The sequence below is a fragment of the Sinocyclocheilus grahami genome, unplaced genomic scaffold, assembly GCF_001515645.1.
Source record: "Sinocyclocheilus grahami isolate Dianchi unplaced genomic scaffold, SAMN03320097.WGS_v1.1 scaffold339.1, whole genome shotgun sequence".
In the NCBI taxonomy this organism is placed as follows: domain Eukaryota; kingdom Metazoa; phylum Chordata; class Actinopteri; order Cypriniformes; family Cyprinidae; genus Sinocyclocheilus; species Sinocyclocheilus grahami.
The window spans coordinates 498,569-510,742 of record NW_015505518.1 but is presented as its reverse complement, the minus strand read 5'-3'; the positions used below and the strand labels follow the sequence as shown (position 1 = coordinate 510,742).

The window sequence follows — 12,174 nt, the reverse complement described above, 5'->3', positions numbered from 1 at the left end:
TGTTGTAACTGTCATTAAAAAGAAAAACAGACAAAATATTACATTATGTCAGAGTATTAATAATATCTATAATTATTATGAAAATCTATAATCATTATAATAATGTAATCATTATGCTATGTAAGTATTAACAATATCTATTGTAACTACTGTACAGTTTTAGGCATAACATATTGTTATCATGGTACGTTTTTGTAAGGGACAGTATTTCCTCCTCTCTCCTTGGGGTTGACAAAATCTTTATTATATTGTGTGATGAAAAATGAAACAACATGAACAAATGAAACATTTACACATACATAGAACAATCCTCTATAATACAAAAGTTCAAATGTAATTATTCATGCTGTAAATAAAACTTTTGTTCCAGTTTGTCTGCTTCCTTGCCGAATAATGCTTTCCATACGTTCACCTAGGAAGAAAGAAACAGAACAGAAAACAGAAAGAACACTAAAGGCTATGTTAGGGTGACCATAAGTGACCATTTTCCCAGGACACGCGTCCTGGCCAGGATTTCTATATTGCCTAAAATATCTAGGTTTTGGCTTTGTTTGCGTGTGCAGACCGATCGCTGTATGACATCAAAATACCATACAGATGGTTCCTTATGCTTTCAAAATGCTCTCGAGGTACTCTGATGTCAAACACTGATCGATCTGAGCCGCGCTGCTTTTAAGTCGAACACACATCCTATGCATCGCTTTGACCGTAGATCCCACCTTCTCACACACACCATGATTGGTCCATTATGTACAATGCCTGCATGTTATTGGTCAAACTACTTTTCGATCATTACCTTCGGCAAGCATGAAAACAGGAAAAAACAAAGCCAAAACAAATCCTGGCAAGGACACGTCCTGGGAAAATGGCACATATGGTCACCCTAGGCCAGGGATCCTCAAATCTGGCCCACGAGATCCACTTTCCTGCAGAGTTTAGCTCTAACCCTAATCAAACACACCTGAGCATGCTAATCAATGTCTTCAGGATCATTAGAAAATCACAGGTAGGTGAGTTTGATCAGGGTTGAAGCTAAACTCTGCAGTGCATTGGACCTCCAGGGCAAGATTTGAGGAACCCTGCCCTAGGCTATGTAAACTTTGAAGGAATTAGTTCACCCAAAAATGAAATGAAAACTTACTCACCCTCAGGCCAGCCAAGATGTAGATACGCTTGTTTCTTCATCAAAACAGATTTGGAGAAATGTAGCATTACATCGCTTGCTCAACAGTGGATCCTCTGCAGTGATGGACTGGAATGGTGTGAATTACCGTGATGTTTTTATCAGTTCTTTGGACTCTAATTCTGACGGCACCCATTCACTGGTGCGCAAATAATGTAATGCTACATTTCTCCAAATCTAAATAAACCAACATCTCGGATTCTGTCATTTTACATTTTTAGGTGAACTATTCCTGCAACCAAAAATGATCTACAACCTGTAAACAAATAAACAGTAATACCTTAATAAAGAGAAGTATGTTTAAAACTTTGGTCTCTCTTTTTCCATTTTTCTCCCTCATCACAAGAACATCCAGAAGACTGGCTCCAACACCTTGACCCATGTCTGCCAGCCGGGCCTGGAGCTCCGACACCGAGTACACGCGGCTCTGGCAGTACTGCACCATCTCAGAGAAGAGCAGCGCGAACGCACTCACGCTCACCTCGGTTTTGGGGCGCGTGAGCGAGCGCTCGAGGATCGCAGATTTGCCTCGCGTGAAGCGCACCTCCATTCCGTCCACACCGAAACTGAATCACAATCTGAATTAGAACGAACGTGCCTGAGTCCTGGAATATAAACAATTTAGTGTTATAAACCAGCATATTATGATCTGCAAAGAAATATTTAGGAATACATAAATGTCAGTTAACCTTACAATTAATTGATTTGTCATTCATCGTTGCGTTTATCATGTAATACTGGTCTCTGATTATATTATGTGGCTTCTTGATTATATAGGGACTGAATAATACACCGAACGAGCCACCTTGTAAAGAAATGAGGAAATTATAAAGCAGGTAGGTATCACAATCAAAGCATATTTCATTGCTTGGCGTATACCTGGTGTTTTGGGTGTCAGTTCCAGAAGTGTGAAGCCAAGATTAGTGGAAATCCTCGCACTTACCCTTGTGACCGGATATTTTCAATATAAAAGTACGACGGGAAATAACAATGACTTTACGTTTTCGAAATGAAGCATAGTGTATTGTAGTGGTAAGAGTTTTGGAAATGTATTATTATTATTATTTTTTTCATTTTCGAAAAGCATTTTCTAACGAAATGATGATTCAGCGGCAACGACTTTTATTTTAAAGTAATTTAAACGTTACTGGCCAGGATGTAATGTTACAGTGGAGCTGGGAACGACGGTGGTTCCCGGTCGGCATCTAACGTTAGTAAGTGGGCTGGCGCGGGAAAACGCTAGGACGCGGCGGTTGAGTTCAAATTTTTTCGAAGAAAAATACAAGCAGCGAGTGTTTTGGAAACGGATCATCATATTTATCGGAAAATACAGGCGGTTGAGCACAAGTAATGTTACAGTGCGTGATGTGCTTGTAAATAGTAACTAAACTTGAAGAGGACAGGCGGTTTATATCCCTCGACGTAAGTTTGCAATTAATTTGGAAAGCGGAACTATATAATTAACATATTGTATGTAGCTATATTTTCTCCTCACGTTCCAGGACAGTGTAGGAATGAGAATTTATACTTCTATATCGGATTTTTATATCTGTTCTGCATCTGTGAAGTTAGTCTGAATGTCTTACATGCATGTCATGTTCAGATGAACAAGGTTAGGGTACCTTCCGAACATTTACAAATATGTTTTTCAATTAAACATAAGTTTCTCCTTATCTTGTAAGGGGGTTTAAAACTGCACTGCAAGGTGTGAGAATGCTTCCTGCCTTCACGAGCCTCAGACACTTTTCCACAACTACGATGAGGAGAGCAGGTAAGAAAATGTATTTAATTTAATTCAATTTTAATATTTTTTATTAGTTTTTTTGAAAATGAACATAGGTTAACATTCATCATAGTTGCTTCAAAATCAACTTTGAAATTCATTTAGGGAGCATATTTTATAGGATATACATGAATGTAACTAATTATGAATCTGTATTTTGACACAGCGTCTGAGTTTCGAATGACTGTCCCGTGGGGAGAGGTGAGAGGTCAGGTTTGGGGTCCTTCTAATGGTCGTCCCGTGCTGTGCTTGCACGGTTGGGCTGACAACTGCGGGACATTCAGTACCCTGGTTCCACTGCTTCCTAAAGGTGTAGTGTTTGCTTCCAGAGGATTTAATAACATTATGAAGGTCCACATGGATGAATTCATTCTTACATACCTATCAGTGAAGTGAAACTGGTTCTCAATTTCTCTGTTTTTCTCCACATCTCTCCCAGACTGGAGATTCGTAGCCATTGACTTTCCAGGTCATGGTCTCTCGTCTCATAGGCCTGATGGATGCCTTTACACCTTCCCTTTGTATGTGGCAGATGTTCGGCGAGTTGTAGAAGGTTTGAAGCAACTCAGCCTTTGTTACAAACCATTAATGATTCATCTTCATTACAAAAAACAACAACATTTAAATGAGTATCTTTGCCTTGCTTTCCAATCAAAATATCTAAAAATCCTTGGAACAAGATAAATGTACTTGAGAAGCAACACTGTTTGAAGTAAGAAGACTCGTCAAAGGTATAGGCTATTTAATTTCAGTGCATTTTGGCAATTTGTTTTACTTGCTTTATGCATAAGCAAGTAAAAAAAGCAATAAGCAAGTGGAAATAATACAAAATAAACTCAAGATACAATCAATTAAAACAAGCCATCATAGGTAATGCAGTGTTGCATCTAAAGTAAGTCGTTCTTGTTTGAATTATTTTATTTTTACTGAAACGCAAGGCAAAAACTATTTTAAAACACTGTAGGTGTGACTGATTTTTTTTTTTTGCGTTTTGTTCGCAGCCCTTCAGTGGAAGCAATTCTCTATCATTGGACATAGTATGGGTGAGCCAACACTTCATTCACTGATAGAGGTCAAAGTTCTCTTTAGTGTGTGAAAGGTCAGAGGATCTATGCAAACCGTACGTTAACTGATGATAAATCATTTTATTGTGAAGCTGTGTTATTGTAGTGCTCTGTAAAGCCTTTATATTTTGTAGCCTTTCTTCAATGACATAAATGTATGTTAGTAGATCACTAAAAGGACATTAGTAGGACACTCTGGGAGGAATGCCACAAACTTGTCTTCGTATTTCCCTACTATTTATAGCATCACCACTTCTCTAATGTCACCCTTATCCACGACCAGATGATGAGCAAGTTTGAGTACCTGCAGTATTATTTTCTAGGATTTGAGCTTTAGTTAATTAAAATATATTTTAAGACCGAAGATTTAAATATTCCACAGTAGGAAACAAGTGTGTGTTTTGAGTAATAACTTTGAATGAATTAAGGAGTTAGGCGTGGGTAAAGATATAGAAAAAAAGGTGAACCATTCGTTAACATTACCTTACATAAATATATAATCAGAATTAATGCACAGTCTTGAAGTAACATAAAATAACTACAGTAATATAATATTATTCATATTATTGATAATACTTAAATGTAAAATAAATAATAATCATGGTTACTGGATAACACTGGAATATAAATGAAATTATAATTAAAAAATCAATACATTTCACAAATAAGCATGACATTCAAGTAAGTGGAAACTCATTTTGAACTGGGTTATTTATGTAAATTTACCATAATTTGATGTTTCTTTAACAGGTGGGAATGTGGCAGGAATAGTGAGTATCCATCATAATTTTTTCTATTTATGTAAATGTTATAGTTGTGTAATACAGTGTTTCTCAGCTGGATTACTTCATGACCCAGATTTGACATAAAGGAAAAACCTATCACAGTACCGAAATGATGCAATGTAACCAAAAATGTCTTTAAATGATTTAATATTACAGTGAGCTGTAAAGGTCAAACAGTTTGCAACATTATTAACTTTTTGCTATCTTGCTCTGCATGAGTATAAGACTGGCTAGCATTGTTTTTTTATCTGCTGTCCTTGAGCGGCTACATTTTGGTTTTTGCAACAGTTGAGAACCAAAGTTTTAGTAAATAAAGCCTCTGTAATGTGTAAATGTAGTGTGTGATAACAGTTCCTTCTGGATTTCCAGTTTAGTGCTTTGTACCCAGAGATGGTTGATGCTGTAGTTCTCTTGGATAATTATGGATACCTCCCAACACAAATGGTAACAATAAATGGAGCATGTTAGAGTCATTATTTGTAAATCATAGAGAAGACTTCTTATTCAATATACGTGCGGCAATGATAACAACATACATGTTTATTTGTCCTTCCTTAGACTGAGATGTTTAAGAACATGAGGAAAGGGATTAATGATCAAATCCACTATGACAACAAGACGGATGAGAGGAAAGAGAGGGTGTACACGTATGAGAAAGCCAAAGAAAGGTGAAGAATTCCTCACATTCAGTTACAGGCAAATGTGTAGGTTATAGCACATCAGTGTTCTTGTTTCAGTTGAGTTTCAGCCACATTCTTTCCCACATTTTGAGTGTCTTGTCTTTAAAATCACCCAAAATTCAAAATGGAAAACTTTTTTATTTTTTTATTTTTTTGTTTTTTGTTTACGAAATATTGCAGTGTTTATTATACATGATTTATCCTAGACAAAATCAAGTCGCATCCCACATTTTTTTTTCTTATTCGAGAAACCATTTCACTTGATATATACGTCACAATAGGGAAATAAAGGTGATCACAACTTCCATTTAATGTCAACTTAAACTTTTTTCAAATGATTCCCCTTTAACTAAATATTTGCCATTTTCAAGTGTTGATTCAATTGTTAAAAACAGCTGTTCTTTTTTTTGTGGTAAGTGATACACTTTTTTCAGGGTTCTGTGATGAATAAAAAGTTCAAATGAACTGCATTTATTATTATTATCCTCTTTTAGATTGAAGGCTGCAAACCCCTCCCTTTCCGATCAGTCTGCAGACATTCTGTTAGAGCGAGCTGTCAGAGAAGTTGAGGGAGGTAAGACGACGTACAGCAATTGTATTCTCACACTACAGACCTAGATTTTCTGACGTTTTATTTTTTGTCTCTAAATTACTTCCTTTATCTTAAAGGATTTTTATTCTCCAGAGATTTCAGGATAAACTTGGTGAGCCATTTCAATATATTTATTAATTCCTTTGCATTTCAATTGTTTGTTTATTACTGATAAGTATTCATATATAGTTTGACTGTTTGACACATATTTATGTGACAGATCTGCAAAAAACCCTTATTTATCATATACAGTAGTTTATTCCTTTTTTGTTGTGGTTTCTGCTATAAAAATGTCTTGTGTTAAGGAAGGAATGTCTAAAAACACACTATACACTTCATAATTTTGGTTTTGTTTCAGAAAAACATTGTGAATAATAATATGGAACAGTGCCTCCACATGTTGTCACTAGTTAAAGCCAGAGTGATGCTACTGCTGTGAGTTTGCACGCACACACATACAAGTTTTCATAGTGTTCAAGAGAAACACTGTGCACATTTATCCACAATGCTCAAAATTAGAGATGCACGATTATTAAAATTCTGCCCAGTACTGATAAGATGATAATTATATTCATGTTATGGCCAGAAACCAATAATTGGCAGATATTAAATTCTATAATATTTGTTTATTATGTCTAAATAAATTCTAAATAAAAAAAAAACTAAAAGTGAAAATCAGTCAATTTAAATGCTAAAAGTCAATTTAGGCATCATCACAACATTATAATGTACAGTATACTGGCCCCAAAAAAGCATTAAATCAAATATAATATGCCAGAATGTCATTGTATTCCATAACAAGATATATAAACCTAGTGGCATCTGTGGACAATTGTATGAATGCATGTTAAGTGTGGCTTAAGTACATTTTAAATATATAGCTCAGTCATGAAACTCTAGATGGTGCAGGCTGGCGGGGTGTTGAGCTAACTGATGATATTCAGAGAGTTAAACGACTTGGCACAAGCTGATTGGTTCATGCTGCATATGCAGCCAATGAGCTTACTGCCTTGCATTTATATGGCTGGCTTGCGTTCACTTGAGATTCCTGCAGCGCGTTTTCAGAGTTTCTCTGAAACGCTCCACCTGTATAGATCTGCTACGGGTTATTTTATATGCTATTTGTGCAGCAGCAGTATGTCTTAAATACTCACGGCACCGTATCACCATATGCATTGGCAGTAGCAAGTTCCTGTACTTGCTTGCAGCAGCAGAAATAATCTACAACTACAGCAATAACCAACAGCAGCAGCAATTCAGCAGCAGCGTAGCAGATCTGTTCCGCCAAGACCAAATACATTAACATTGTTATATCCATCACCATGCTAAAATCTTCCGAGAGTTGTCATGATTGAACTACAGTTAAAAACACTATTTATCCACACAGCAGTTTTATACAATATCAGACTGCATTTGTGTCTTGCATTCATGTCTTGTGACATATTTGACGCTTTGTTTCATAAGGAAAGATGTGTCTTTCTTCAGGGCAAAAGACGGTCTATTCAAAACGTTTACTCTACCTAATGGATATGGTGATTTGATTCAGAAGAGCTGGGTTGATCAAAAAGTGAGATGTGCACACATACACACAAACGTAAGTGCAAAATGTCTGTCTGTTGTTAAGAAGAAATATCTTTCTCACTCCTCTGCAGGCCACCATTCTTAACATAGAAGGGGATCATCACATTCACCTCAACAAACCTGAGTCTGTAGCCTCCATAATCACTGATTTTCTTCAGTCACACAGTCTTGACGAAACAGAAAATCAGTCTTCCAAATTATAGCACACACATGCCAATTCAAATAATGAAGTATACTGATTCAAAATATTCGCATCATTAACCAATTCTCGTAATTTTGTATGATACTGTGATGCTTTAAGCATCAAAAACCTCAAATAAATTTTTTCAATTTACAAAAGGTTTTATTAGAAAACGTTCAGAACGTTTGTCACGAATCCGGTCCATGAACTTCCGTCTGCTAGCCATCAGAGGTCACCCTTTCCATTTTCATTGACTCTCGCACTACACACTGTGGCATATCACCCCGGACTACATATCCCATCATTCATTGCACTGATTGCACACAGCTGTTTCACTGATTGCACACAGCTGTTTCATATCACTCACTCACTATTTAACACTCACTCTGCTCCCTTCCCTCGGCCGAGTATTGTTTAGCGCCTATCATTTGATAGCCACTCTACAGAGCCTTGCCTTGCCTTGCCTTGCCTTGTTTGTTTTCTCAGTTTTGATCTTCGCCTGTTTTCCTGGATTTCTCCCTTTAGTCTTGCCCCTTTTGATTCTGTTCGCCGTTCATGAACCTTCGCTAGCCCTATGATTATTTTTGTGTCTTGCCCGCCATATACCTGTTTGCCACTGTTTCGACCCTGCCTGTGTTTCTGACCTCCTCTGCTTTAAATAACGCTTGCTTATGGATCCGCACGCCTCACGTCTTGTCAGCCCCGTAACAACGTTTCCAGTATTTTCGCTATCCATTTTTCTTCCATTTTTAACAAGATGTTCAGTCCCTGCTGCTGGAAATCTCCCTCACAGCATGATGCGACCACATTCACACCTCACAGTAGGTATGGTGCTTTTTGAGATGTGGACCGTGTTATATTGGCAAAATACAAAATAAATGCTGCTGACATACATTAATCAGTATTCCAAAAAATGGGTTTAGTGCTGAACTGGCTTTATGCATTACTTTAATCTATTCAAAGAGAAGCTGGCTATATGTGATGAACTAAAGTTGTTGTTTTTTTTTTAAAGCATGTATAGTAAATAACTAAAACATCTGTTCGTTTTTACTTTTGTTGTGATGAAGCAAAACTAAAGCTTAAAGTGTGTAATGTAATTTGTGCAATAATTTGACTGTGCCATTATTGGGGCAAGTACGGTAATAGGTCTGTCAATATAAATTCTGAAGCTACAGTGGCCCAAAAAAGTATTTAGACAATTAAATCAGGTTTTAAAATGAATGAATGTTATTGAATTACACTGTAGTTCAAACGTTTATGGTCGGTAATTATGTTTTTGAAAGGTGCTTTTATGCATACATTAAGAAAACAGTAATCACAGTAGTAAAACATTAATATTGTAAAATATTACTATTTAAATGAACTCTTTTCTACTTTAATATATTTTAAAATGATGGCAAAGCTGAATTTTCAGCAGCATTACTCCAGTCTTTAGTGTCACATGGTCCGTCAGAAATCATTCTAATATGCTGATTTGGTGCTCAAGAAACATTTCTTATCATTATCAATGTTAAAAACAGTTGCACTTTATTCAGGTTTGTTTGATGAATACAAAGTACAAAAAAACTGCATTTATTTGAAATAGAAATCTTTTGTAACTTTATAAATGCTTTGACTGTCACACTTTTTTTTTTTTTATCCTACTGACCCCAGAACAACTACTACTGAATAGTAGTGTATATATAAAAATACTAAACCAAATTTATTTATATCACACACATGCTTGTTTGTTAGGTTAGTGACCTTATTTAAAGTGATGAACTACACCTGTGTTAACTTAAGGGCTCACTTTATATTCACTAAAATCACTGTGATAACAGTTAGTTAAAAATAATTGCAGAAATATTTCATAAGAGTGAAACTGGGTCTGAAAAAAGATCCAGCAAAATTTACTTGCAGGTGCCACTTGGTTTGATTTTTTTTATTGTCACCGAAATTTGGCCATTTTTAGGTGTGACATTTTCAAGTGTCCAAATACATTACTGTATGCCACTATAGTGTATGTGTTTGCATCAGCTGTATTTGTGAATGTGCATATTGCTGTTAATATGTGTCTGTGTGTTTGATTTCCTTCAGGCTTTGCTGAAAGCTGCACATTTGCCTTGTGCTCATATGTAGGTCAGTGCTGCTCAGTTTTGCTTGACATTTGAGACTATCAATAGCATGATACTCTGAAGGCCAACAACTGTGTAATGGGAGCTATTGTGATGAGATTGTATTTCTGTGTGCTTGTGTTTATAAATCTGCTTTATGTATATTCAGTCAGGCATTGCTCACTTCAAGCTAGTCATGTAGCAGCTCCCAAGTTTGCGTGTGTGTGTGTGTGCGTGCAAGAGAGATTGCTTTGGGAAGATTATTCTGGGAAGTGTCATTCATGTTAAAAACATGAAATTCTGTAATCATTTACCCTCAAATCTGTATGATTTCCTTTCTTTCATACACCACAAAAGGAGATTTTAAAGGAATAGTCCACCCAATTTTTGTGCTGAACACAAAATACATTTTGAAGAATGTTGATGACCAGTTTTGATTCCCATTGACTTGCATTTTTATTATTTTTTTATTTTTTGTCCATATGATTGACGTCAATGGGAACGGAAAATAGTTACCAAAATTCTTCAATCTGTTTCCATAAAATTTATAAAAATAGTCTCATTACAGATAATGACATGCCAAATTTGATTATGCATATGTGGCAAATATTCGATTTGAGAGCTTTGTTAGCATATGAATTTTTATGATCTTTTTTTTATATTTACAGATTCAGTGTACCAGCCCACCATTCATTGTATGCAAAAGAGCAGCAAGGACATTTTGTTAAATTTCTTCTTTTCTGTTCCACAGAAGAAAGTCATACAGGTTTAAAATAGAAATAATGACAGAATTGTGAACTATCCTTGATGTGTGCAATGCTGTGTTATTCTAACCATTCTGGGGATGTGAAAACATTTATACAACATAACATTCCTCCTAAAAACGTCCTCTAATTGCCAGTGATAATTGCCATGTTTCAGTTTTACCTGAAATTATTAGGAATGTGAGAGCAAGATTGAGAAGAAAGGGTTACAAAAAAATTATGTAACTTCTGCTCTGACCCTCTCCTCGTCAGAGATATCTCCATGGTTACCCCCCCCCCCCCCCCCCCCCAACTGGAATGGGATGGTACAGCTTTGACAAGGAGAGCACGAAAGCAAGGGTGCGAGAAAAGCCCTCATTCCGTACCACTGACTAAAATAAAATGTCTTTGTCCACATAGCTTTGCCAGCTGCTATTTGGCTTCGTTATTCAGCATTTTAATTAGACGATTCCATCCGCTTAGCCTGGGTTTGAGACTTAAAACCCAAAAGCGCCAGTTCACAGACGATCAAGGAAAGACTACAGGTATGTAGAGACATATGATAAATATGTGCATGTGTGGAAGTGATGCTTTATCGCATGCTGTAGAAATATGATTAATTTTTTTAGTGTAATTCATCTTCATTGTACTTCATCTTCATTCTTTGTTGTACTTCATTGACAGAACCTGCTGCACTGTTAAGTATGAGTACCGTCATACTTTGATATTGGATTATGCTGCATTTCATATACTGCAGTGCACAGGTGTGTTCTCATTTAGAGAATATTTGTCTCTCTGTTTCTCTCTTTCTATACTTATGAGATAACACGATGCCCTGGATGTTTCTGGACTGGTTCGTCCCCGTCTATCTGCTGGTCTCGGTCCTTGTCCTGGCTGGTTTCGGAGCATGTCTGTATTTTCTGGAGCCGGGTCTTCAAGATGCCCACAAGTGGAGCAACAAGTCACTGAGGCACCAGCCGCTGGCTCCCATAAGACAAACATGCTGCAGAGATGACGACAGCAATGCCTTGTTATGATAGGGCATGTGTGGATGCTGCAATGAGACGTTTGTGCCAAATCATATTGTATATTGATGCCACTTTATCAAAATCCATTGTCTTTTCACAGGGTTTCTATAGTTATATGCAATGATCTGCAATCAGATTACAGAGCAAAATAGTATAATACACTGCAGAACTTGATTCATTTATATTTACAAAGAATATTATTTGCATTAAACTTTGTAATCTCAACAAAATTAGATGTATTCCCCTGCTATTTCAAAACTAACAATGAAAATTGTCTCTACAGCAGTGGTTTTCAACTAGGGATCCAGAATCCACTAGGGCACTTAAAATGATTTAAAATTAACACATGTGACCCTGGACCACAAAACCAGTCATACGGGTCCATTTTTCGAAATTGTGATTTATACAACATCTGCAAACTGAATAAATAAGCTTTCCATTGATGTATGGTTTGTTAGGAT

General features: G+C 36.4%; 1 protein-coding gene across 6 annotated transcripts in view; it reads left to right on the top strand.

Annotated features, from left to right (window-relative positions):
* serhl (serine hydrolase like) overlaps positions 1–12,087 on the top strand; it is a 17,767-nt gene extending 5,680 nt beyond the window's left edge. The window contains exons 2-15 of one of the 6 annotated variants that reach the window (XR_001611092.1): positions 2,866–2,954; positions 3,133–3,276; positions 3,406–3,519; positions 3,968–4,009; positions 4,781–4,800; positions 5,185–5,259; positions 5,374–5,483; positions 5,990–6,069; positions 6,165–6,199; positions 6,446–6,522; positions 7,573–7,681; positions 9,926–9,967; positions 11,106–11,230; positions 11,508–12,087. Coding sequence is in view for 5 of the 6 variants with exons in the window: in XM_016295719.1 (XP_016151205.1) it covers positions 2,866–2,954; positions 3,133–3,276; positions 3,406–3,519; positions 3,968–4,009; positions 4,781–4,800; positions 5,185–5,259; positions 5,374–5,483; positions 5,990–6,069; positions 6,165–6,199; positions 6,446–6,522; positions 7,573–7,654; positions 7,740–7,871 (1,000 nt within the window). In the remaining variant the exon portion in view is untranslated. Of the gene's footprint in view, positions 1–2,354; positions 2,606–2,846; positions 2,955–3,132; positions 3,277–3,405; positions 3,520–3,967; positions 4,010–4,780; positions 4,801–5,184; positions 5,260–5,373; positions 5,484–5,989; positions 6,070–6,164; positions 6,200–6,445; positions 6,523–7,572; positions 7,682–7,739; positions 8,003–9,925; positions 9,968–11,105 lie in introns of those variants that run through there. The other 5 variants (XM_016295723.1, XM_016295722.1, XM_016295720.1 and 2 more) reach the window with 5 other exon arrangements.
* The last annotated feature ends 87 nt before the right edge of the window (positions 12,088–12,174 follow it).